The 26,898-nt window shown below is 39.9% G+C and overlaps 1 protein-coding gene across 8 annotated transcripts in view; it reads left to right on the forward strand.

Moving 5' to 3' along the window:
• The first annotated feature begins 2,129 nt into the window (after positions 1 to 2,129).
• Positions 2,130 to 26,898, forward strand: part of LOC101939562 (carbonic anhydrase 13) — a 30,876-nt gene continuing 6,107 nt past the window's right edge. The window contains exons 1-7 of one of the 8 annotated variants that reach the window (XM_065585846.1): positions 2,150 to 2,288; positions 2,587 to 2,667; positions 3,852 to 3,906; positions 8,223 to 8,285; positions 13,088 to 13,285; positions 21,352 to 21,470; positions 25,423 to 25,518. In XM_065585846.1, coding sequence (XP_065441918.1) covers positions 2,644 to 2,667; positions 3,852 to 3,906; positions 8,223 to 8,285; positions 13,088 to 13,285; positions 21,352 to 21,470; positions 25,423 to 25,518 — 555 coding nt within the window. In that variant the 5' untranslated portion in view covers positions 2,150 to 2,288; positions 2,587 to 2,643. Of the gene's footprint in view, positions 2,331 to 2,586; positions 2,668 to 3,851; positions 3,907 to 8,222; positions 8,286 to 13,087; positions 13,286 to 21,351; positions 21,471 to 25,422; positions 25,519 to 26,898 lie in introns of all 8 variants that reach the window. The other 7 variants (XM_065585842.1, XM_065585843.1, XM_024106246.3 and 4 more) reach the window with 7 other exon arrangements.

Genomic DNA, 26,898 nt, shown 5'->3' on the forward strand with positions numbered 1-26,898 from the left:
GTAAAGTTTACTAGCACACATGAAAATTTTTGCAGGATACAGGCCCAAATGTGTAACTTAAAAGGATACCATCAACTTGGAAATCTCACTTCCATCTGAAAATTTTGTATCTATCATTGTTACAAATAACCCCTTGAGTTACTATAATTGAAAGATTAAAAAAAACACAAAACATTTTCTCTATTCCATTTGCATTTGGCAGCACTTTGTTTTACTCAGGACATCAGCCTGAGGGTTTTCTGGTTATTCTACACATCAGAGAATCAAGTGGTTCTTTTAAATTGCATATAATCTGTGGCTCTTATTTTTCAGTCTAAATATTGGATAATTCAGCTTTGTACTTGAATCATGGCTAGCTATGGAATGTAATGTGCTTAACTATGAGGTTAAAACTAATTTATAAAAATACTTTTTTGGTTTCCTTTGGGTTGCTTGTTTGGAACCACATTCCTTCTTGAATCTAGCTAAAAATATTCATCTTTAGTACTTATCCTTACAAGATCATCTTCAAGGGTTCTCCTTGTAGTAAACCAGGTAAACAAGCAAAACCAGCAAGAAAAAGGAAATGGAGTAGCATATAAATAAATGGTATGCATAATTCATTAACTAACTAGAGCAAATGTAGAACTCAGAATCATTAGCAAAATATGTGCACTTTGTTGTACATTGGAAAGAAGTCATTTAATCTTCAGGAGTAGGTTTAGGCTTCATTTTATTTTCTATTTTTTTGTACTATATGTGAAATGTTCCCATAAAACTTTGTCTAGACAATAATTGTATTTTGTTTTTTAAATTATTACAATGAAGACAGGAAACAAAATATAAAAAATGCTTACTTTTAGGGCCAGATTTTCAGTACTGTACATGTACTGTTGCAGGGACTGTTTGTACAAATGACATTTAGCCATGGAATTGGTAATTTGTGCATATCATTACCACAGTGTTAAGTGCTTGTATGTGTGTGCACAGCCAAGTGTACCCTCAGAAAACAAAGAAAAATAACCCCTATTTAAAACCAAACAAAATCACAGTTCAGGCCTTTTAAGCCAATTTCATTGTATTTAAGCCTAACTCATGATTTGTAATGCTTTGTTTGGCAATACCAAGACAGACACAGCTTCACACACAAACTCACACACACAAAATAGATAATGTGTTAAAAGCAAACAAACACCTTACCTGCTCCCCTATAAAACAATCAGTTTTTTCCCCCCACAGGCCTGGAAAGGAAGAAAGAAAGAGATTATTTCTATTGTTAAATACTTGGGACATACTCATCTACTCTGATGATGAGGGTCATAAAATGCATAGACATTTACAAGGCCTTTTCCTGTATGGTATAACTTAGGTGTTTTCTTGATTCTTTCTCTTGTTTTTGAGGGGAGAGGCTTTGAATCCTTTAACTGACATGAAGTCAGTTTGCTGCACATCCTGTACTATTTAAAGCCCACTCCTGCAATTGGAGCTGTGCAGGCAGACCCCTGCACCTGCCTGGATCCAGTTGCAGGACTGGGGCTTATCTAGATGCAGGGCTGGCTCCAGGCACCACCCTGGCAAGCAGGTGCTTGGGGCGGCCACTCCGGAGAGGGGCAGAACGTCCAGCTATTCGGCGGCAATTCGGCAGACGGTCCCTCACTCCCGCTCGGAGCGAAGGATATCCCACCAAATTGCTGCCGCAGATCGCGATCGCGGCTTTTTTTTGGGGGGGGGGGGGGGGGGGCTACTTGGGGCGGCCAAAACCCTGGAGCCGGCCCTGTCTAGATGCATGGGTGAGGAGCCTAATGCTGCAGGATGCTGAGCACTATCAGGTGCCACTTACCCCCCTGCAACATTGGACAGCAAGCAAACGTCCTTTGTTAAAAATGTCACTATTAATAAACAACTCAGATGGGAACAGCAAAGTTTGGGTCCAGATCTGAACTCTTCACAGTCTTGGCCTTTTTCAGGTCCAAGGTTTGTGTTCAGGCCCATCCCTGATGAATAGGAACACAAATGATCCCATCAGCGGTTGGAATCACAGTCCTGGCTGTTGCTACTCGAGCAATGTTACCTCCTTTAGGTGACTCCGCGCTGGAGGGGGCCAGGTCCCCCAGCTGGCGGAAGGTGGGAATTACAAGCGGCGCCTAGCCGCTCCCGGCGCTCAACCAGACTTTATCAGCCTCTGGGCGCCGCCTGCCTCCTTCAGAGCGCCCTGTGTCTTGCTCCGTCCAGCCAGACGTTCTGCTCCTCTCGCCAGCAAGCAGGGACGTGGGTGGCCATGCTGCACTGGGGATACGACGAGCACAACGGTGAGGGGGGACAGCTCCTGGGAGGCAGGGGGGTGAGCCCAGGTGAGAGAAGCCAACCTTGGCTCGGCAACAGCAGGGGTTGCCCCAGCGTTTGCTCCAACTTTTCGCCCTCTACAGTGAGGGGGCTGCCCGCAGGAGGTTGAGCGCGGGCGCTGGGAGCTGTAGGGGACGAGGCTGCTGTTGAGAGCAGGGGAAATTTGGTGCCTGCGCTGAGTTGTCAGGTTGAACAGCTTTTCCCCGCTGGAGCTGGTACTGCCCCAGTAATGGTCCTTGGGTCGTTCTCTCTTCTGGTTATTAGCACCGACTTGAGCAAGCAGGTGTCACGCTAGGGAGCCCCTGCAGGAGGCAACTCAACATGGGAGAGTTTCTTTCACTCCAGGTGAGTGAGGTAGATCCTGCCCATTTCCCCAGAGGGGGCATCCTGGTGCCAGGCAGTGTCAACACTGCAGCACAACCTTTGGGTCAAAGCTTAGGTTTTGAAGTGGACTTAGGCAGGTTATTTTTTTTCTTAGCACAGCCAAATAGTTCACCATTAGAACATTTTTGCTCTTGAGAGATAAGGGGTTTATCCTCGGATAAGAAATATTGTCCTATTATCAAGCTCTGTAATAGCTGTTAGTGGAAATAGACCAACCGGCTTTAATTAGAACAGTTCTTCATGCTAATGGCAATGTGTTTGCACTTGGAAGTATATATTTATCAGCTAAATGGTAAACAATTTAATAACTATTCTATAGGAATTTGATTCCCCCTCCTTTTATTTTTGCAGTATTAATTTTTGTTTTCTCCTATTTAGCACTGCTAAGAGAGTGTTTGTAAAAGAAATGTTAGTTCCTCACAGCCTGCTTTTTGCTTCTACATCTATCAACCAGTCAATCAATCATATTTGTAATGAGGGTGGTACCAAAGCACCAAAATTCTAAGAGCCAGAATCTGCCATCTTTACTGGAGTTAAGTGATGCCTTACTCTCTGAATATCTCCACTAAAATCAATGGGGCTACTTGTGGAGGAGGCATAGCAGAATATGGCCCTATATTATAAAAAGAAAAAACTACCCTGTACACTGATTCAGTGACAGTAACTGTTTCTTTCATATAAGAAGAGTTATCCAGATGATGCACTGCCAGATTGTGAGTGGCTGCTGGTCATCAAAAGTAGATACAGAGACAGTGAAAATGTATTTGCGCTCTTAGAGGACTTAAAACTTTAAAAATGACTTTGGCAGCTATCATGTTTGTAAGAGAGTTTAGCTGGATGGAGTATAACTCAAAGGAATATGCAGCCGGTTGAGCTGCATCTGTAGATAAATTACAGAACATTGCAAGTTGAAGAGCTGTGTTTTAGTGTATACTCTGATCTATGAGAACGGTGTATTGGTTAATGGCTAAGTAATATAATTGTTCCTACAAAACTATTCAAGCATGTTCCTGTTAGAATGATGCTTGTTTAATTTGCATATGGACAGTCAACATCAGCTGTATTTTTAAATGGTTGAGTTAATTGTAGCTATTGTATTAAGGAATTTCTTACTGACTTCAGCTAAGTTCTGCTCTGTTACACAGATGTCAATTCCAAATACTTCCATTGAAGTCAGAGATACTCAGGATTTACACCTTTGTAAGTAAGAGCAGAATGTGACCTATTTCTGCTCACCACTGGTGAGTTGGCAAGTGATTTTTTTTTCAACATTTTCAGATTTCCCTCAATCTTCTCATTCTTTTTTGAACTCTCAGGATTGATTTATTTGTTCTTAGTGTTGGGGGATGATTTTCCTCTCATCTATAATGGCAAATGACTTCAGTGGAGTTGCTCCTGATTGACGCAAGTGTGAGTGAAAGGAGAATTCAAGATTTTGTTTTCAGTGAGTTCATGAAGAGAGGCAGCCCTAATAAAATAAATAAAACTTAAAAATCCTGAAATTGTTTCATTGCTACACAGGTAACCAAATGAGAAATGTGAACGTGTAGCTATATGGTGACTATGTCTTTTATAGATTGGGAGTCAGGAGGAATAGCTATGCAAGTCTCTGCCTTCTTTCTCTACCTCTCTCTGTTTTCACTGCACTTGTGGGGATATACTTTTCAGAATGGTTGGGTGATGTTGAAATGTGGCAATGTTGAAATGATTAGATTTGTTCTCTATTGTTATACATTATACTCTATCCTGTCCCTCTCCCCTCCCCCAAATTGAATAATGTATGACAACTCCTCCTTTATGGAGCATGAAACCTAAAAAACAAGAATTCTGGGCTCCACCTGCAAGGTCCAGATAAGATATCCTTCCTCTCCTTCTTCTCCACCCTCCCAGCTTCTGGGAAAGGGGAGGGTGTTGGACTGTCTATCAGTTTTCTGTCCCTGGACCCTATGGAGGCCCCAATCTCTCATATCAGGCTCTGCTTGATGACTGATAAACTTGAAACTCTACACACCCCTTAACCCCACCAATATTCTCTCTCTTCTCCCCCTTGAGAGCCCCCAGCTGTTGCTAGACAGGCAGATTTTCATTAATCAATCTGTGGAAGTGGTATCTGCTCTCTACTCCTCCCTAGCAACATTTCTGTTTAGTTCCTCATCTTTTTGATTCTCCATTGCCTGTCTCTGCTCTTGCTCAGAGCTTTGCCGAGCAGCAGAAGTATGAAATTGATGTGATTCTTGACAGTTTCACTGCTCTACATGATTCCGAGTATGTTCTATAAACTACCTAGTTTTAATTTCATTCTGCCAATGCAGTTGTGTCTTCCTGATTCTGCAGGGAGACAGCTTTTTAGTGTCTTTGCTGCTCTTCAAATAGCAGGGTGCTGCTGCTTGGCAAAGCTGCTATTTGAAGAGCAGCAAAGATACTAAAGCTGTCTCCCTGCAGATTCAGGAAGGTAAAACTGCAATGCTTTACATTCAGTTCACATTTTGAATGTTATCTTTGCAACCATAAAGATGAAAGCTTTTTTTTTAAAAAAATGAAAGTTTATGTTTGCACAAATTAATGGTTTAGGTGCCACCTGCCAGGAAAAGCTTTCTGCTTATCACTGTTAAGAGAGCAAGTGAATTTTTTCAAGCATTACACTGTATTTGTGTGTGTATGTCCCAGTGTATAAATAGATAGATAGATATTGAGATGCACTATACTCACTGGTATGCTATATAGCTATAGATATACACTATATTCCCTGGTTCCAACTGGATGAAATGGTCAATGCAGATTGTCCAATGCATTTATGTCACCAATACTAAGAGTGTTACTTTGTCACCACACTAATCTTTGCTTTGTTCTTGTAAGTGCTCCTATTTCACATGATGTAGGCATCTGATATTAATATAGGGAGGCACAGTAGTGGCACTTGGAGAACTGGCTGCCATGTGGAATAGGGCTCGGTCCTGTAAGGTGCTTAGCACCTCCTATGAAGAGATGGGTGCTCTCAGCACTTGACAGGATTGGCCCCTTAATGACAAATGGGGAATGGTTACCTTTACCATGCTATTTCTCTAATAAGGAATTTGAAAAATGCATGTATGTGTACTGTGTATGACTGTAAAGAAAGTTATAAAGCTGTTGCAGCTATTTTAGGATTAAAGTCTTTTTGTGGTCACTGTTAAATTAAACTGTTGTGGATAAAGTAATAAGAATGTTTGAGTTTCTCAGGGCATACCTCTGCCCCCATAGGTAGGTTAATTTCAGTGTCTGGTTTGAGAAGTACACGCTGAACTCTGCATTTCCTGCATTTCTAACTTTTATTTTATTTAGCGCTAGCATTCTTGTGAAACAATATTTTCTTAGAGCACTGTGATGTGCTAGTGACCTTAACTTCAATTTAAGTTTTTTGTGTGGGATAAATCCATGCTATAGTTGCTCTTTACAAATAATCAAAGATGTAATCCAACAACAAACCAACAACCTTACTCTGTATAAAAGAAGCCAGTCCACAAACTGAATATCCTCAACTCAGCTCCTGCAAAACACTAATTCATGTCTACAAATATAAATCTACACCCTCACCTGAATCCTGCCCCCCAAATGCATATAGTATCTCTGATAGTCAGGTCCCAAGATATTTAGGGTTTTATAGGTGAACGCCACTACTTTTAACGCCACCTGAAAATCAGCAGGCAGCCAGAGGAGATTTTGGAGCACTGGTATCATGTGCTCATCATGACAAGCTGCATCTCTTAACACAGGCATGGCTGCCCTCTTCATGAGCTTCAGTTTCCAAGTTGATACAGGGTGTAGCCCTATGTGGAGCGGATTGCAATAGCCTAATCTTGAAGTCACAAACACATGGGTGACGTAAAGTGAGCTTTGCAAGCACGATAAAGGAATGCAATCTTCAGATGGAGGGAAAAACATCCTGGTCACTGTTGCTATATAATCATTTAACAGTCCCTGGGATTCTTAACAAAATACTTTCTGGGATCTCTTTGGCAGGGCTTATCTACACTTACAGCGCTGCACCGGTGCAGCTGCACTGCTGTAGCACTTAGAGAAGATGCTAGCTACGCCAACGTGAGAGCGTCTCTCATTGCTGTAGTTAATCCACCTCCTCGAGAGGCAGTAGCTATGTCAATGGGAGAAGCCCATCCGTTGACATAGCACTGTCTACACCGGGGATTAGGTTGGTATAACTGTGTCACTTGGGGTGCAGATTTTCCACACCCCTGAGCGACATAGTTATTCCAACATAAGTTCCTTGTGTAGACCAAGACCAAGCCTCAGAAGAGAATGAAATAACTGCAAGGCAGACCCATCTACTTGCACTCAGATCTGCATGGTTTTTAAGGTATCTGATAGATCCATTAACATCATCATGGACACCTGCGATGAATTCCTGGCCCCAGTGAAGTCAATGGGAGTTTGACACTTACTTCAATAGAGACAGGATATCACCTCATATTTTTTTACATTGGTAAGAGATCAGTGACCAATGCTAGTAGTGCAGTCCCATTACAGTAACAAGGTCTGAAGTCAGATTGACAAGAGTCAAGAAGATCTGAGTCCTCCTCATTACAACCTTATCCATAAACTTAAGCAAAAATGGAAAATTAGATACTGTGCAATATCTGGCCAGACTGTCAGTGTCAAGTGATAGTTTCTTGAGCCACTGCTACACATTTTTCCTTTAGAGCACTCAACATTTGGCCGTTCCTTAAGTATAGACGATTTCCACTAACAAAGGATACAGTATTTTCCTGATGACCGTCACCAGAAAGAAAAGGCATGAGTCCAAAGAACAGGTTTTGGAGCAAAGTTCTCTTAGTATATCCAGAAGTGTAAGGAAATAAATTAGTATATCCGTTACAGATTACTTTGAGTTTCTTAGGCAAGTCATGTGGGCATATTGTGAAAGTGTGTATCGACTTTCCTTTAAGGAAGTGCATTCAACATTAGAATGGGGGAAGCAAACAACATCTTCCTGGCACAATGGAGGCATATAGGTCACAGATCAAATTCTTCAGTGATTAACAATCCATTAAATCCCATTGATTTTAAATAGGGTTTCACAGAATGTAGGTCAGCACTGAATTTGGCCATAATGTATAAATAAGAAAAGTTAAAGACTAAAACATTTTGACCTTCTGGCCAGATTCACTGAAAAGCCAAAGTTTATGGTTGCTTTGTGTCACTAGAGTGATGCAAAGCAGCTGAAGCAAACAAGTGAATCTGACCCTCTTGACTTATGAAAAGTAGAAAAGCAGATGCACATCTCTGTTACATATTTCTGCAATTTCTTTTTTAAACCAAAGTAAACTTTTGGGTGCACAGCTAGCTAATGCCTTGTACTGGTCCATGTATTTTATGTACCAAAACAGTTTCCAACCAGACTTGCAGAATCAGGCCTTTTCATATATTCTAAAGCCAAAAGGGACCACTGTGACATCTATTCGGGCCTCCTGCAAAGTCCAGGCCATAGGATTTACCTGAAATAATTCCTTTTTGAACTACAGCCTATCTTTTAGAAAAGCATCCAATCTTGATTGCCAGTGATGGAGAGTCCAACACAATCTTTGGTGAGTTGTTCCAAAAATGTATGCCTTATTTCCAATCTGAATGTGTCTAGCTTCAACTTTCAGCCATTGGATTTTGTTTTATATTTGTCTGCTAGATTAAAGAGCCAATTATCAAATTTCTGTTCCCCATAATGTACCTACAGATTGTGAACTAGTCACCCCTTAACCTTTCTTTGTTAAGCTAAATAGATTGCGCTCCTGTCACTACAGGACATAGTTTTCCAATCTCTCAAACATTTTCATGGCTCTTCTCTGAACCCTCTCTAATTTATCAACATCGTTCTTGAATTGTGGACACCAGAACCGGACACAGTTTTCCAGTAGTGCTTGCAAAGTGCCAAATACAGAGGTAATATGACCTCCCTACACCTACTTTATCTGTCACAAGTCCAGAGAAGATAAAATTGTCTTTGTTACAATAATTCACAAGAAAATTCTCTCCCACTTAAGGATGAAGTAGTTGTCAGTAATAATTTCAAAATAAATTATTAATCTGGTTTTGTTGTGTTTTAGGCATTCGATTACAAACTATTTAGTGGTGGTTACAAATTGTTAACATTAGATTGGTAACATTAGGTTTTTTGGCTGTCAACTTATGACTTTAAAATAGTTGCGTTTGAAGTAAAAAGCTATGATGACTTCTTGATCTGCCATTTCAAGCTAGTAAGATGTGTATTGTAAATTCTGCTATTTAGTTAATAGATTTTGAGATTCCATCTTAGTAACTAAAAATTACCCTCGGACAAATCCCAGACCGAAAGTCTCTACCTCTATGCTGTGTGCAGTCAGCCTTTTATCTGACATGTAAATTATTGCTCTTCTCTGAGACCTATTCTGTGCATTTTCCCTTTGTTGTTTAGGAGAGCTGTACTCTCTTTATGGAAGTGATTAGAGGAGAAAGTGCTTTCTAAAACTGCTTTCCTAAAACTCAAGTAAGCGTTTTTGGACACACTCAGGGCTTGTCTACCTTGGCAATTAACAGCACTGCAACTTTCTTGCTCAGGAGTGTGAAAAAACACCCCCCCTAAGCGCGGGTGTAAAGCAGCACTGTAAAGCGCCAGTGTAAACAGTGCCCCAGCGCTAGGAGCTACGTCCCTCATTGAGGTGGGTTTTTTAGAGTGCTGGGAGAGCTCTGTGCCGCGACCACACAAGGCATGTTTAAGTGCTGCTTTAGCTCTGCCAGTGTAGACTTGCCCTGACATGACACATTGATGCTATTTTAGGGCCTATGAGGTACTGAGTACCAAGCACTCCATTTGAAATCAATGAATGTGAAAGGTACTCAACACCTCTCAGATTTAGGCCATTAGTTGTAAAGCACTGAATGTGCTAGGGGAAGATGGAGCCAAAATGGATGAGGAAAGGGCACAGCTAGTTTGAATGATGGAGACAAGCAAGCCTGGTGTGAATGAAGCTGACGTTTCAAGAGTATTTAATAGCATCCCTAGAATGAATTTAGCAGTGTAATAGTGGGCTAACATTGTGATACTGGTACATTTCTAGTACTGAGGAGACAAGTCAATTGGACTTTTATCAGAGGATAATAGTAGTGCCAACACAAGTTACCATGGGCTAGGTTCTCATACTTCCTTACTCCTTGAGTAATCCCATTGAAATCTATTTGCACAGTGAGACAACTACTCAGCATCTGATTTACCATTGCTTCTAATATTGTTCCTGCTTTTAATTTATACCCTGAAATCTATATAGCCAGATTCTGATACTCTGACTCATACTAAGTACTAATGGGGCTACTCAAAAAAACAAATATCAGAAGCTGGCCCTACATAGCTAACTCCTCACTAATAAATTTTGCTCAATATCAAGAATATCTCTTTTGTGTCTCCTTAAAAGTGATAACCCTACACTCAGTTCGGTATATCTCTTGTACTATTGTTTCCTGATTATCACAGATTTATACCAAAATTCTTTATTTTGCCTGTTATTATTTTCTAACCTTTTATGAACAAAATAAAATGGAAATTCATTCAGTTTTACAAAGAAAGCACAAATTATTGTTATTATTATTATTATTATACATATGGAAAGCCAGGGAATATGTAGACCAGATAGCCAAGGTTATTGAGACAAATCAGTAGAACTTGTTTAAATACATCAAAAGTCAAATGCCCATATCTGAGTCCACCAGATCAACAAGAGCTAGAAGAATCATTCAAAGCAGCATTTGTTTCTAGTCTGTAAGATAAATAGTTTTGTTTGTTTTTTATTGGGATGCATGAAGATGTTACTAAAGGAAAGACAATTCAGAATGATGAGCTTGACATTTAGTTATGAATATGTGAGAATCATGGTTAGTCTTATTATACACAGGAATGAACTCCGTGGTCCAGACCCAGCTCCTGGGAACATACTGTCTCCTGCACGCATGAATCTGCCCCTACTGATAAACCATTTTGTTCTCTTAATGGAATGTTGCTGCCATGGCAGGTCTTGATGACTGAAGGAAGGAGGGTGTTTTTAGTAGTTAGGGCCAGTCTTGAAGAGAACGTTAATTATTGGGACAGAGATCTCATACTGGACTCTGTATTCAATAGGCAACCAGTGCAGAGAGTGTATCGTAACCTGTGTTATTAAATAGACGGGCTGCTGCATTTTATACCAGGTGGAACTTGTTCAGTATGTGTGGCTTTATTCCTGAATGTAATTAGTTTGGGAAGAATTATATTTTTATCACTGAATGTTAGTAAATGTCACACACACAAACTGATGAAAAAATATTTGTATCCATAATAATTGAAATTTACAGATAGGCACAGTAAGAAAAATGCTGATTAAGAATTTATTTGATTTAAGGATGTTTACTTTGTATATTTTTACATGTGATGTTAACCCCTTCCTCACCCCACAGTTTTATGCAACTGTGAAAATTTAAATAAATAAAAATGGAAAAAGCTTAAAAATAAACATTGATAGTATCCATCAAAATTATATAACATCAAATTCTGTTAAGCCTATGTATAACAAATTGTAATAATCAAAAGGTTATAAATGACTGGATTATTGTGCCCTAATTCTGAGAGTGACAGGATGGGATATAAACTTCTGGTCCTTATTCTTTGTTTGTGTGGGTTCCCCCCAACTCCACGCCCCCCCTCAATCTCTGTTTGGGTTTATGGTAGCACTGAGGAGACCTAAAGGACCCCAAGCACAGACAGACTTAACAATTTTGAAAGCAGATGCCCTTAATAATGGGAGAAGGAGGAGGTTATAGAGGAAACAAATTCCTCAAAATTATTTCCTCTTCTTAGTAGCATCCTCTTAGTCTTGCTGGATTCATTTTTAGCCATTTGCACTCCTTCCATATGCGGATTTTGGCTAAACACTGAGCATGCTGAGAGATGGTGCTGTTTACATTTGTCATAAAGGAGATATAGAGCGAGATGTCATCTGTATACTGTTGACACCTCAACCTATTTGGCCTCACCATCTCATCCATTGGCTCCTTCCTGAATAAAATGGAGGCTGGGGCGAGAAGGGGGAAAGGACTGATCCTTATGGAACTCCTCTTGTATGGGCTCTAAAGATGGAGATACAGTTGTCCAGAATGCCCCTGAACACAGAAGTATGAGTTGAGCCATTTCAAGGAACCTTCATCCACCTCTGCGGCTAGTGGGACAGGAGAATTTGATCAGTGATAACAAATGCTGGAGAAGTGTCCTGCACGATCAGAATGGAAGTACTTAACTTGTCTATGCACAAACCCCAGCATCCCTGTGACAGGTTGGGTCACAGAGACCCCCTTGGGACTGCCACCTGATATGCTGAGACTACCTCTGAGCCCGTTTCCCCTGCCAGCTGGGGACCCCAGAACCCTGTCTTGTTGAGCCAGACATGCTACTCTGTTGCAACACAGACCCAGGGTCTGAACCACGCCCCCAAAGCTGCAGACTTAACTGAAAACGGCTTAAGAAGTGCTCCTGTCTCTAGCACCCAGACACCCAGCTCCCAATGGGATCCAAACCTGTTTTACTCTGTATAAAGCTTATACAGTGTAAACTCATAAATGGTCCGCCCTCTATAATACTGATAGAGAGATATGCACAGCTGTAGCATATTTTTTATAAAATTATATGGAGTGCAATGTCACAATCCCCACATGAAAATTCTGTGCAGAAGCCCTCTGCCTCTCTTGGCATCCCCCTATTTTATGACAGTGTAGATCCATTGGGGCCACACTGTCAGAGCTTCTGCCTCCAGGGATACAATGAAGAGGGGGCTTTGGGGAAAGAAAATGTACTGAGGTCTAGATGAGACACTGTGTTGGATTAAAGCAAGGTCTTTGGTGGCCTGAAAATTTAGTTGAAGCTCACAGTACGCCGGAGGCAAGACACTGGACTGGAAGGAAAACTTGTTAGATATTGGTGTTGCTCAGATGAAGAGTTAAGTATCTCTGAGCTTACTGAATGTACGGGTGCCTGCTGCATTCCGATTGGCTAGAAATACCTGGGAAGAGGCAAAAAGTGCCAAACTAATGTTCTAATTTGTGTTTGATCAATTAGACTGGAGAAGGATCTGTGATGAGACCAAAGAGCTGTCTGATGACCCAGCAGAGACAGCTGTATGATATATTGAATTCCATTCTTTGGTGAATCTTTCTGTTTTTAATTTAAAATAAATAGATACAATTAATTAAGATAATCCAGGTGAGTTCTTGTGATTGATTTTCTCATTTGTCAATTCCTTTTTTCTATGAAAATAGCAAACACAGTATAATTAATTAATTAATTAATTTAAAACACCTTCTCTCCCCTTCTTCCTCACTTTCTTCTAATGAATTTTAGGGCCTGCTCGCTGGAAAGAGGTTTTCCCTGTTGCTAATGGAGACCGTCAGTCCCCCATTGACATCCAAACTGAAGAAACCAAATATGACCCCGCTCTACCTCCTATTAACCCTAACTATGATCCAACTTCTGCTAAAGTCATCCTCAACAATGGACACTCCACAAGTGTAGAATTTGATGACACAGAAAATAAATCAGGTTTGTTTCTGTTCATATTTAATTGTACTTTCTTTCTTTCCCTGTCTCATGAATGGAGTACAGTCTGGGTATGTTACACTGGAGATTATATGATGTCATATGAACAGTAACACTGTAGTTTTCTGAGTCCAAAAGCGATACTTTTTCCTGCTTTTCAGTATGTTGCAATTTTGAGATGATTTCTTAAAGAAGTTCTAAATCACAGTTCTCAGAAAATGCCTAGAATCACATTCTGTTAATTTTTTTCCCACATGTTATGGTCTCATCCATACAATGTCCAACCCCCAGTTTGAATTGTTTTATAACACATTTTTCAAACACTGCTCCACAGCATGGAAGGAGCTTTTGTGTCTTATTGCAGGTCCATTCAAGTGAACAAGGTCCACTCAAGTCTCTTATCTGCATTTAAATGCAGGTATTGCATGATTTATGTCCTAGCTCTGAACTCATGTCAAGAGTTGATCAATAAAGAACGAAGAAATTATATGTCAAAGGATCCTTTTTCTTTCTAAGAAATGTCATTGTCCCATTCTTTTGTTTGTTTGTTTGTTTTAAACACCCATTGACTCCCCTTTTGCAAACAACTATGGAGGCTCAGAGGTTGTCCTGTCCAAAAAACATTCTGTTATATTTACTGACTTCATATGGGTTTTCAGAATGCCTCCTTTGCATAGCAGAGAGGCAAGCTTGCATCTACAGAAAGCTCTTTTTCAAACAATAAAAGTGTAGCCCTTCAGAAGTGAGAGAAGCCTCTTGTGGTTGATCTGTTAATTTCAGATACTGCCTCACTACTTGGAGAAGGTTGGTGAGAGAAGCCTTTGTTATAAAGGCAAGTGAGAAAATAAACCCAATTTAGTAAAGAAGTGTTTTGATTTTTCTGTTTGACATTTGCAGGATGTCAGGATGTATGAGTAAATATTCTCAAACCCTTCTTTGTAACTCAGTTTCATTAGCAGGTGCTGTAAGATCAAAGGTTGTTTGTATGTATTACCAAGTTTAGGATAGTTAGGAAAGTGAGCATGGACCAAAATAAGATTTACAAAGAAAGCTGAGCAGGAGAATCCTTCCTTCCTATGTTACAGAGGAATGAGGAACTGCTTTAGGCAACAGTTTCATTTCCTTGCATTTACTATATCTTCCCAATTGTTGAAACTTGTAAACTTCTGTAAACATTGTTACACTTTACCCTATTGTGCAGTATATTCACAAGGCAGTACATGCCACATTACTTATGCAGAAGCTGTAACCATATGAAGATTCCAGCACAGCAGACATTATTTTAGGGTTACCATATTTCAACAATCAAAAAAAGAGGATGGGAGGAGCCCCGCCCCCATCCTGCCCTCGCCCTGTCCCTTCCACTCCCTCCCACTTCCTGCTCCCCTCAGAACCCTCAACCCTCCCCCCCACTCCTTGTCCCCTGACTGCCCCCTCCTGAGACTTTCCCCCCATCCTAACTGGCCCCCTAGGACCCTATCCCCTACCTGTCCCCTGACTGCCCCAACCCTTATCCACCCCCCCACCCCCAGACAGACACCAGGGACTCCCACGCCCCATCCAACCACTCCCCACCCCCTGACAGCCTCCGCCCCAGAACTCTCGACCCATCTAAACCCCTCTGCTCCCTGTCTCTTGACTGCCCCCTCCAGAACCTCCCTGCCCCTTCTCCGACCCCTTGGCCCCCTTACTGTGCCACTCAGAACAGAGTGCTGTGGAGCGGCACTCTGGGCAGCAGGGGAGGGGGAGCAGGAGCAGGGGGAGGAGCTCCAGACTGCCGGAGGCCTGATGCGAATGGCCGGCCGGCGATCTGTGAATGCAGGGAGGGGGAGGGAGAGAGAGAGAGGAGGGGAGTGATCTCAAGTTGCAGGGGAGAGGAGGGGGAAGCAGAGGAGGGGCTCTGGCTGCCAAAGCCCCGTGTGAGTGGCACGATCCAGCCGGCTGCCCTGTCAGCGCGCGCGCTCTGCATGGGGGGGAAATCCGGACATTTACAAATTCCCCCCGGATGCTATTTTTAACTCAAAAAAGCCGGACATGTCCGGCAGAATCCAGAAGAATGGTAACCCTAATTATTTTGAATGAAAATGTTTGTAAACAGAAATGGAACAGTGATATGCTATGAAAAAGGGTTACAGATAATTGTATTGGGAACTTTTTGATGAATTATTGAATATTTCCTTGAACAAAGCATATTTTTCAGTTTGCTTATTTGTAGGGCTGTTGATTAATCACAGTTAACTCATGTAACTAACTAAAATAAATTAATCGCGATTAATCCCAGGTTTAATCACACTGTTAAACAATAGAATACCAAGTAAAATTTACTAAATATTTTTGGAAGTTTTTCTACATTTTCAAATATATTGATTTCAATTACAACATAGAACACAAAGTGCACAGTGCTCACTTTATATTATTTTTATTACAAATATTTGCATTGTAAAAATGATAAAAGAAATAGTATTTTTCAATTCACCTCAGACAAGTACTGTAGTGTATTCTCTTTATCATGAAAGTGCAACTTACAAATGTTAATTTTTTTTGTTACATAACTGCACTCAAAACCAAAACAATGTAAAACTTCAGAGTCTACAAGCCCACTGAGTCCTACTTCTTGTTCAGCCAATCACTAAGACAAACAAATTTGTTTACATTTATGGAAGATAATGCTGCCCACTTCTTATTTAAAATGTCACCTGAAAGTGAGAACAGGCGTACTTTTGAAGAACTTTTGTAGCTGGCATTGCAAGGTATTTACGTGCCAGATATGCTAAAGATTTGTATTCCCCTTCATGCTTTGGCCACCATTCCAGAGGACATGCTTCCATGCTGATGATGCTCATTTAAAAAAAAATGTGTTAATTAAATTTGTGACTGAACTCCTTGGGGGAGAATTGTATGTCTCCTGCTCGGTTTTACCCACATTCTGCCAAATATTTCATGTTATAGCAGTCTCAGATGATGACCCAGCACATGTTGCTCGTTTAAGAACATTTTCACTGCAGATTTGATAAAACACAAAGAAGTTACTAATGTCAAATTTATAAAAATAGCTACAGCACTTGACCCAAGAATCTAAAGTGCCTTCCAAAATCTGAGAGGGACAAGGTGTAGAGCATGCTTTAAGAAGTCTTAAAAGAGCAACACTCTGATGCGGAAACTACAGAACCCGAACCACCAAAAAAGAAAATCAACCATCTGCTGGTGGCATCTGACTCAGATGATGAAAATAATCTGCTTTGGATCCTTATCAAGCAGAACCCATCATCAGCATGGACACATCCTCTGGAATGGTGGTTGAAGCATGAAGGGACATATGAATCTTTAGCGCATCTGGCACATAAATACCTTGTGATGCCGGCTACAACAGTGCCATGCAAATGCCTGTTCTGACTTTCAGGTGACATTGTAAACAAGAAGCAGGCAGCATTTTCTCCCACAAGTGCGAACACACTTGTTTGTCTGAGCGGTTGGCTGAACAAGAAGTAGGACTGAGTGGATTTGCAGGCTCTACAGTTTTACATTGTTTTGTTTTTGAATCAATTATTTTTGTACATAATTCTACATTTTTAAGTTCAACTTTCATGATAAAGAGGTTGCACTACAGTACATGTAATACGGGAATTTAAAAATACTATTTATTTTATTATTTTCACATTGCAAATATTTGTAATAAAAAATAAACATAAAGAGAGCACTGTACAGTTTGTATTCTGTGTTGTAAATCAATATATTTGAAAATGTAGAAAACATCCAAAATATTTAAATAAATGGTATTCTATTATTGTTTAAAGTGCAATTAAATGCATGATTAATCGCGATTAATTTTTTTAATCACTTGACAGCCCTACTTATTTGGTTTAAATACTGTGTCTTTTTTAGCTTGCAAGTGTGTGTTCAAACAATACTCAAACAAGTGTGTATTCAGAGATATAAAAATCATCCAAAGCACAGGACTTGGTGGTGATGGGGGACTTCAGTTACTCAGACATCTGTTGGGAAAATACCACAGCAGGGCACAGATTATGCAACAAGTTCTTGGAATGTATTGGAGATAATTTTTTTATTTCAGAAGGTGGAGAAAGCTACTAGGGGAGAGGCTGTTCTAGATTTGATTTTGACAAATAGGGAGGAACTGGTTGAGGATTTGAAAGTGGAAGGCAGCTTGGGTGAAAGTGATCATGAAATGATAGAGTTCATGTTTCTAAGGAATGGTAGGAGGGAGAACAGCAAAATAAAGACAATGGATTTCCAGAAGGCAGACTTTAGCAAACTCAGGGAATTGATAGGTAAGATTCCACGAGAAGCAAGTCTAAGGGGAAAAACAATTGAAGACAATTGGCAGTTTTTCAAAGAGAAATTATGAAGGGCACAAGAGCAAACTATCCCACTGCTTGGAAAGATAGGAAGTATAGCAAGAGACCACCCTGGCTTAACCAGGAGATCTTCAATGATCTAAAAATTAAAAAGAAGTCCTACAAAAAGTGGAAACTAGGTCAAATTACAAAGGATGAATATAAACAAATAACAGGTATGTAGGAACTAGGTCAAATTACAAAGGATGAATATAAACAAATAACAGGTATGTAGGGACAAAATTAGAAAGGCCAAGGCACAAAATGAGATCAAACTAGCTAGAGACATAAAGGATAACAAGAAAACATTCTACAAATGTATTAGAAGCAAGAAGAAGACCAAGGACAAGGTAGGCCTGTTACTCAATGAGGGGGGAAAGAACAAGTTAAAAATTACTTAGACAAGTTAGATGTCTTCAAGTCACTGGGGCCTGATGAAATATATCCTAGAATATTCAAGGAGCTGACTGAGGAGATATCTGAGCCATTAGCGATTATCTTTGAAAAGTCATGGAGGACTGGAGTAGGGCAAATATAGTGCCCGTCTATAAAATAGGAAATAAGGACAACCAGGGGAATTACAGATCAGTCAGCTTAACTTCTGTAACCGGAAAGATAATGGAGCAAATAATTAAGCAATCAATTTGCAAACATCTAGAACATCATAAAGTGATAATTAACAGTCAGCATGGATTTGTCAAGAACAAATTGTGTCAAACCAACCCGATAGCTTTCTTTGATAGGATAACAAACCTTGTGGAGGAAGCAGTAGATGTGGTATATCTTGACTTTAGTATGGCTTTTGATACTGTCTCGCGTGACCTCATAAACAAACTAGGGAAATACAACCTAGATGGAGCTACTATAACGTGGGTGCACAACTGGTTGGAAAATTGTTCCCAGAGTGTAATTATCAGTAGTTCACAGTCATGCTGGAAGGGCATAATGAGTGGGGTACTGCAGGGATCAATTCTGGGTCCAGTTCTGTTCAATATCTTCATCAATGATTTAGATGATGGCATAGAGAGTACACTTATAATGTTTGTGGACGATACCAAGCTGGGAGGGGTTGCAAGTGCTTTGGAGGATAAGGATTATAATTCAAAACGATCTGGACAAACTGGAGATAATAGGATGAAATTCAATAAGGACCAATGCTCTTGTTCAAACACAAGCATAATAGTTGTGTTTGAACAAGAGCATATATTTAAAAAAAAATCCAATCTTGATTTTAAAAATTCCAGCAAGGTAGAATCCAGCCCAACCCTTGGTAAATTGTTCCAATGGTTAATTATCCTCACTGTTTAAAAAAAAAGTGCTTTATTTCTAGTCTGAATTTGTCTAATCTGTTTTTTCTAGTCTGAATAGCTTCAACTTCCAGCCATTGGATCTTTGTTTATCTTTGTCTGCTAGATTGAAGAGCCTTTTATTATCAAATTTCTGTTCCCCAATAGGTACTTGTAGACGGTGATCAAATCACCCCTTAACCTTCTCTTTGTTAAGCTAAATAATTGAGCTCCAGGATTCTCTCACTATCAGACATGTTTTCCAATCCTTTAGTCATTCTTGTGGCTCTTCTCTGAACCCTCTCCAGTTTTTCAACATCCTTCTTGAACTGTGGCCACAAGAACTGGATGCAGCATCCAACAGTGGTCGCACCAGTGCCAAATGCAGAAGTAATATACCCTTATGACTCCTACTTGACATTCCTGTTTGTGCGTCCAAGGATTAGCCCTTTTAGCCATGTTGCACTGGGAGCTCATGTTCAGCTGATTATTCATCACAATCTCCACAACTTTTTCCTGTGTCCCAGGATAGAGTCCCCCATTCCGTAAGAATGACTTACATTCCCTGTTTCTAGATGTATGACCTTACATTTCACTGTATTGAAATGCATATTGTTTGATTACAAACAGCTCACCAAGTAGTCCAGATTGCTCTGTATCAGTGACTTGTCCTCTTCGTTATTTACCCTTCCCCAATCTTTGTGTCGTCTGCAAATTTATCAGTGATGATTTTATGTTTTCTTTCAGATCATTGATTGTTTTAAACTTTGTGACACTGGCTCTTTTAAAGCAGTGTGTAATTGGCTGGGATTTTATTCTCTTTGAATATACCAGTAAATATAATCAAATCATGATAAATTGTATCTAAGTAACTTTTTGTTCTGTGATCAGTTCCTCTTTATATATCAAGATGAGGGTGTAATATAGAATTCCACCATGTTGGACGCAACACTTCTTGAGTTAAGAAATTGTCATCTATATTTTTTTCCTATTTAAGAAGCCAGTCATCCTGTTCTCCACTCTGATTTGGTGTGGGTATTTTAGATTACACCAACTAGTATCCTATCATGTACTTTATCTGTTAGAACATCGATCCATAAGCATTCAAGGTCATTTACTTCTGAGTTGTCAGTGACTCGGAAACAAGTAATGCCATTTTTGACAGTGCCACTCCCGCTCCTCCTTTGTCCACTCAATCCTTCCTAAACAGGTTATAGCCAGTGATTTTAACATTCCGGTAATGCAATTTTTCCCACCAGGTTTCAGTAATACCAACTAGGTTGAACCTATGCTCATAAATGTGCAGTTTCAAATCCTTTTGTTTGTTACCCAGACTCCTAGCATTAGAGTAGAGGCAAATACAGAAATTCTTCTCTTTTCATCCTTTGGTGGATTTTTGTTCTTGATATCTTCACTTTGTGCTAAACGAATGCTCATTTGTTCCTCCTTTTTACCCTCCACTTTTGTTGTTGGTGTACGCCCTACCAGCCTGTGCCTTAGATGACTGGATCCTCTTTTCTATATCTCTATAATGGGTCTAGCTAGAACCCCAGAGCACAACAGTCCTTTTTCGGGAGGGTGTGGAGGGGTAGAGGAGAGCTGAAATCAAGATGAAGCTTTTTCTAAGAGGCGGGGGATTCAGCGTCAGGGCATTACAGAAAGAGACTGCAGATGAGATCGGATCTAAAGTTCTGATCTTGGATTTTGGTTTGGATCCATCTCTAGTTGGTTTGGTTTTTTTTAAAGAGACAAATATTTAGACAAATAACACACACACATGCCTTTACATATGTTGTTAATGTGCCATTTATTTACATTTTACATGTCATTAATTTTGAACTTGGACAAAACAGATGCATTATTAGCTTCACTTTGTTTATAGTCATTTTCACTGCCTGGTTTTCATGCTTTGGTACAGTACGGTTTCATCTGGGTTTCAAACAGTGCCAAGGAATGTTGAAATAAATTTTTAACCAACTGACCTGTTTTCCTCCAATTTTATTAAAGAATCTACCTTTTATGGCACCTAATCTTTAGGCCTAATTTGGTTGTCAGTATCACTTTGAAATGTGTTGATAAGAATGTAGCCGCCAAGTAGGCAGCATAATAATAATTCAATTTCTCAGAAGAATTAAAAAAAAAAAAGGTGCTGCTTCCTGCCTATAGTAAGACACATTGGGTTATCTCAGTTCATCCCCTAGTACTAGTAATTAGCTAATTTACATATATAACTTAAATTTTGAAGGGCATATTCTCTTCTTTCTCTTGTTGTTGTGCAGTAGTGGTATCCTATTAATACATATGCTTCGAGAATCTATTTGAGAGCCTGGATCCTGAAATGGTGCTGTATGCATGAAAGTGTAGGTCGGAAGCTTTTATTATAATGCATGTCCCCTTGGCTAAAAATCTCTTATTATCTGGTTTATAGTGCTGAGAGGGGGACCACTCAATGGAAGCTATAGGTTGCGCCAAATTCACTTTCATTGGGGGGCCAGCGATGACATTGGCTCTGAGCATGCAGTGGATGGAAAGAAGTATGCAGCCGAGGTAAGGCATTGCATTGAATTATATAGAGGCCATAGTCTCTCTGTAGTTAAGGCTGTGACTAGCGTTCCATTATAAGACAGATTTTGGCTCCCTAACTTTTCAAAACATAAGCAATATGCCTGAAATTTTTCATGTGTGATCCTATGCCAAAGGAGAATATATTTGGAGACTTTGGCAAAGGATAAGACAAGAAGTACATGAGTTATTATAAGTGGAAAATTTAGAGGATTTTTATTGTTTGAGAATTGTTTTAATCTTTTTTGTTTTTATTTTTTAACTTTTCCTTTGGGATCGTTATATCTCAAAATAAGCCTGACATAGAAACTGCAGATTTGGTTTTTTAATCGGCCTTACTGAGGATATGTGCATTTTACTATTTGCAGAAGAGTTGGGTGGTTATTTTTGTGGTGTATGTAGCAATGTGACAGTTATGCCTTTGTTTTCTGTGTACTGCACCTTTAAATCTCTAAGGACTATGCTGCCTACAGAGACAGGCAGCCATTATGAGTGTTCCATTTAGTGCAGAATGTCACAGAGGAGAAACGCACAGTGTGCTCTCTTGTGGAGTCTTTACTTTTGCTCTTTCTTGTTCCTTGCTTTTGATTATTCAACAATAAAAGTAATTCAGACTGAAAGTATCGGTTTCCTCTTTGCGTATGGGAAAAATAAAACAAGTATTTTAGTTAGGAAAATGGGATCTCAAACAACAAATAGCTCAGAGAAAGTGAGAGTTTTCCTGGGTAAAAAGGGAAAATAGAAAAGCTAAAAATCAATTTTTATGAAAATATGGAAGATTTTCACTATAATGCAAAAGAGGAACAATTTGAAATATATGTACAAAGTCCTGATCAGTATTTTATTGGAAATGCTATAGAGGACAGTGGTAAGAAAAAAAATCAATTTTTCTACCACTGGTGGGGAAAGTGACATTTGCAGTGTTTAAAGGCTTATGTTTTCCACAGGAACCAGGTGAGATGGAGTATAAAGAATTAATAGAGGTGCTTAAAAACATTATGTACCAAAACCAAATTTCTAGCTGAAAAAAAAAAAAAATAAGTTCCATCTCAGAAACCAAATGGAAGGAGAAAATATATCTGAATTTCTAGCCAGTCTAAAAAGCTTCCCACTACTTGTCATTTTGGTAACTTTCTGCAAGAAGCGCTTTAGACATCGTTTTGGTTTTGGGATAAGGAAACCAGAATTAAGATCGAGGCTGCTGAGCACTGGTCATGCAGAAGAAATACCCCAGGAGATGAGAATGCAGTTTCAGTGCTGAACTCCCTGAAGAAAATGCTCTAACAAATCAAGAAAGCACCTCTGCCAAATTGGCACATGCTAGAAGAAAGAGAGAGTTCACAAGCAAAGAAGACTACGTGGCTTGCCCCATGTCAGAGGACATCAGGAAACAAGAGGGCTCCCCGGTCCTGTTGTGTTGTGACATCGCGTTGGCCAGACCAAGTTCTCTTCAACAAGCTGCAGTGCAGGAGCGGTGGTAAGATGGGATACATCCCTTAAAAGAGAAGTCACAAGCCATTGAGAATGGGGCTCTACCCCAAAATGTTTCACAGCTCTTGTTTTTTTGTTTTGTTTTGTTTTGTTTTTTTGGCAGAATTACAGGGAGTAGTGTGGTTTATTTAGCTGTGGGGATTTTACTTTTTGTCCTTTCTTGTTTGTTGTTTTTTAATTCACAATAAAAGTCATTCCGATTGAAAGTATCTGTTTCCTCTTTGTGTATGCAAAATATAACATTTTAAAAGTTATTCAATCTAGCTTTTGTGAATCTAAAATCGTGAATGGTCCGATGGTGACATTGTAAACTCCAGAATACTAACATGCATACATGTGCACACAGAATGGTCTATTGGACTGAGAAGTGAGGTATGAATTCCTATATTCTATTTCTGGTCTTAATAATACTACTTTGGACTTCTGTGATAGCTTTCCTACAAGGATATCTAAGGGCTTGTCTATGCGGGGAAGCTATTGCTAAATAAGCTAGGGTATGAATTTAAAGATTAATAGTTATTCTGTACTAACTCCCCAACGGGACACTCTTACTCTGCAGTGAGAGCACCTGGGTGCAATTTAGCTTCACTTCTAAAATGTATTAAGCTACGGCACACTCAGACACCCTTCGTGTGGAATAAGATTGTCCACACAGGAGCTATTCTGTGCTACCTATTCTGGGCTATTTCCTCATGTAGACTAGTCATAAGGCCACAATCCAGCGACACACTTAAGCATGTGTTTAACTGTAAGCATGAGGGTATTTCCATTGACTTGAATGGGACTTTTCACGTGCTTAAAGGTAAACATATGCTTATGTACTTTGCTGGTTTGGGCCTAAGAGCTTAACAAACGTTAATTATGCCTCACAACACCAAGTACTATTATACCCATTTTACAGATAGGGAAACCTTAAGGCCATAGAGATTAAGCAGTTTACCAAAGCCAAGTCCATGTATGAGGCAGGGTCTAGAACCAAGATCTCTGAGACCCCTGTTTTATCCACAAGCCCACACAGCCTCCTATGCAGTTCATTCGGGCAAGCCATTAAGATCCATGTTTTCTAAGGAGGCCTTTACTTTTGGTGGCCCCAGTTTTTGTGTGTCCACCTGGAGCTCAACAAGTATGGCTCCAAGTGAAGTCACTGGGAGCAACAGATTCTCAGCACCTCTGAAAATCAGGTTCTGAAAACCTAAAGATGGACCCAAAATTAAAAGCCTCTTTTGAAAAATTTGATCTTCAACTACTTTGATCTTATAGACTCTGGGTGAGTTAGTAAATCTTATGAGATTAATTAGATAATTCTTGTACAGTACTTTGAAAATAATAAGTGCTATATAAGAATTACTTTGTCTACACTCAACAGCATGGTAGTGCCGAGAACAGCAGTACTCTGAACAAGGGAGGAGAGACATCTGACTCTGTGACTCTGTGACTTAGCTCCTTCTGCAGAGACTTGAGGACTCCTGACAGGGGAATACGAACATGATTTTGGGGAGCATGGCTTGGTGGGAGGGGTTGGAGGGCACTGGGGCAAAGATCACTTTGTTGTTTACCTGGCCAAATCATGGCAATCCTAGGACTGGCCAGAGTGGATCTTCCAAACTTTGGACCAGTCTGCGTGGAGCTTCCAAGCAATTACACATCAAACAAGCGAGGAGTTGCTCATTACAAATCTACCACAAAACATTCCCAGTCAGAAATCAATTGGAAATGCAGGTGCTCAGCACCTCTGAAGATCAGGCCACTTTTATTTAGATGCCTAAATCCAAAAGCTGGTAATTTTTCCCCCAAACTTCAAGTTTTCTTTGAAAAAATTTCATAAAAAAATTTAATTTTGAGAAAAAAGAGGGGAGGAGGGAGATTTTTTTTGTGAAAATTTCATTTCTCATCCCCCTCCTCATTTCACGATCAGCTGTAAAGCTGATCAATGTTTTGCTGAAATTTTGACTGAGGAAATGGGGCAGGGGAGGGGAAAATGCTGATGAAATTTGCATAATTTTATTCCACCACTTATTTTTACCAGCTCTACTAAATGTGGATTTAAGAGCCTAATTTTAGCCTTCAATGTTTGAAAATTTTGGCCTATGAAATTGCAGTACTTTCCAATATTTAGAACAGTGAGTATCCACAGTATTTCAGATGGTGGTAACTGTTGCTAAATTTTGACTTTTAATAGTAACTGCTGTACCTGGAATGTAAAAACACTGTTAATTGTGCCATTTTCATATCTGTTCAAATCCCAGCCACATCAGTGCTTGTTGTTGCCCTTTGTATGATTATATATTTCCAGATTTCAATAAACATAAATATATGCAGCTGGAAAATTGAATGCGTCTGAATATAAACAGGTGAAGTAGAAACCTCAACACTAGTACAATTGCATGTTAATTGTAATTGCACCAGTTCAGTGGGAATTGACACTATTTGTGCTTTTGCCTTTCAGCTTCATGTGGTTCACTGGAACTCGGACAAATATTCCACTTTTGTTGAGGCTGCTCGGCAGCGGGATGGATTAGCTGTCATGGCAGTATTTCTAAAGGTAAGCAACGATCGCTTTATCCCTTTTAATAAATCTGTGTTATAAGCTTAAACAACAAAACTGTTATTCTGTAGCAAATATCCCTTTACCCATAATTCTGCAGCAGCAAAAATATGAAGGCAAAACCCACATGCCTAATTTTTAATGTGTTTGTAATAGTAGATTGCTGCACCACCTGGAAGACACCAAAATTCATAGCGTTTAAGACCAGAAGGGACCATTAGATCATCTAGTCTGACCTCCTGTATATCACAAGCCATTAAATTCACCCAGGCACTTCTGTATGACCCAATAACATGTGTTTTTTCTAAAGCATATCTTCCAGAAAGCACTAGTCTTGATTTGAAGATATCAAGAGATGGAGAATTCACCACTTCCCTTAGCTGTTTGTTCCAATGGTGAATTGCTTCTTTTCTGTCTAAAGAGGAAAACACACATTAGAGGATTTCCTTAAAATCTCTGAACAAGATTGTGCCTTATACACTTGATAACCTGCTCATTCTAGGATAAAAGAAACCACCCCTTCCCACAGCCTCACTGACTTTGTGCAAGGAGCCACGTAGAGGACACAAAAAACTTAACCTGTGATTAGAGGACAGGGTACCGGGCAGCTCAGTAGCCCCTACTTCAGTGTCAAGTTAATACGGTGATGGCCACTGCCACTTTTGGAAATGTTATTGCCCTGGTTTGGAGCAGTGCTTATGACCCTTGCTGTTGACAGGATTTTGTGGCCTTTGCATCCACATAATTGCAGGACCCCTGGCTACACCACAGACACACACCCTGTCTTTGCCAAGCAAATGCAAACCAAGCTTTGCTTGATATCAGGGATCTGGAGGGCTGCTGCACAGCTGCCTTCTCCCCACTTTCCTCCCACACTATGTAACTACAATGGTTCTGCTTCCTCTGGAGCCTTTGGTTCCTGTGCTGACAGGTGAATTTCACTTCTGTGACTATGTTACAGCTGTCATGCTGCGGAGATCAGTGTCATCAGGGATCCTTGACGTGTTTTGTGCTGCTTGTTCATGTTGAACTTATCCCACTCTTGCCAACTAATTACAAAGTACTCTTTTCATGAGCCACTCCTTTATATGTGTTGTCACCTTCCCAGTGTACACCTTCCTGACCCAATGAACATTGCTGAGAAACCTGATTCTGCACGAATCACACAGAAGAGTCATGTTCGTGAATTTTCCAGTGTGCTTTAAGGAACTTAAGCTTAAAAAGGCTGTAGACTAATTTATTCACATCATGTATACAGCCTGAGGTTCTTACAGTTCCTCTATAAAACATTGTTAAGAAAACTAGCTTTTATTCTACTGCTACAAAAAGTGAACTAAAAATAAAATCAACTCCCCAGACTGATGCAGCTAACGAAAA

This window comes from Chrysemys picta, chromosome 2, assembly GCF_011386835.1.
Source record: "Chrysemys picta bellii isolate R12L10 chromosome 2, ASM1138683v2, whole genome shotgun sequence".
Classification (NCBI taxonomy): domain Eukaryota; kingdom Metazoa; phylum Chordata; order Testudines; family Emydidae; genus Chrysemys; species Chrysemys picta.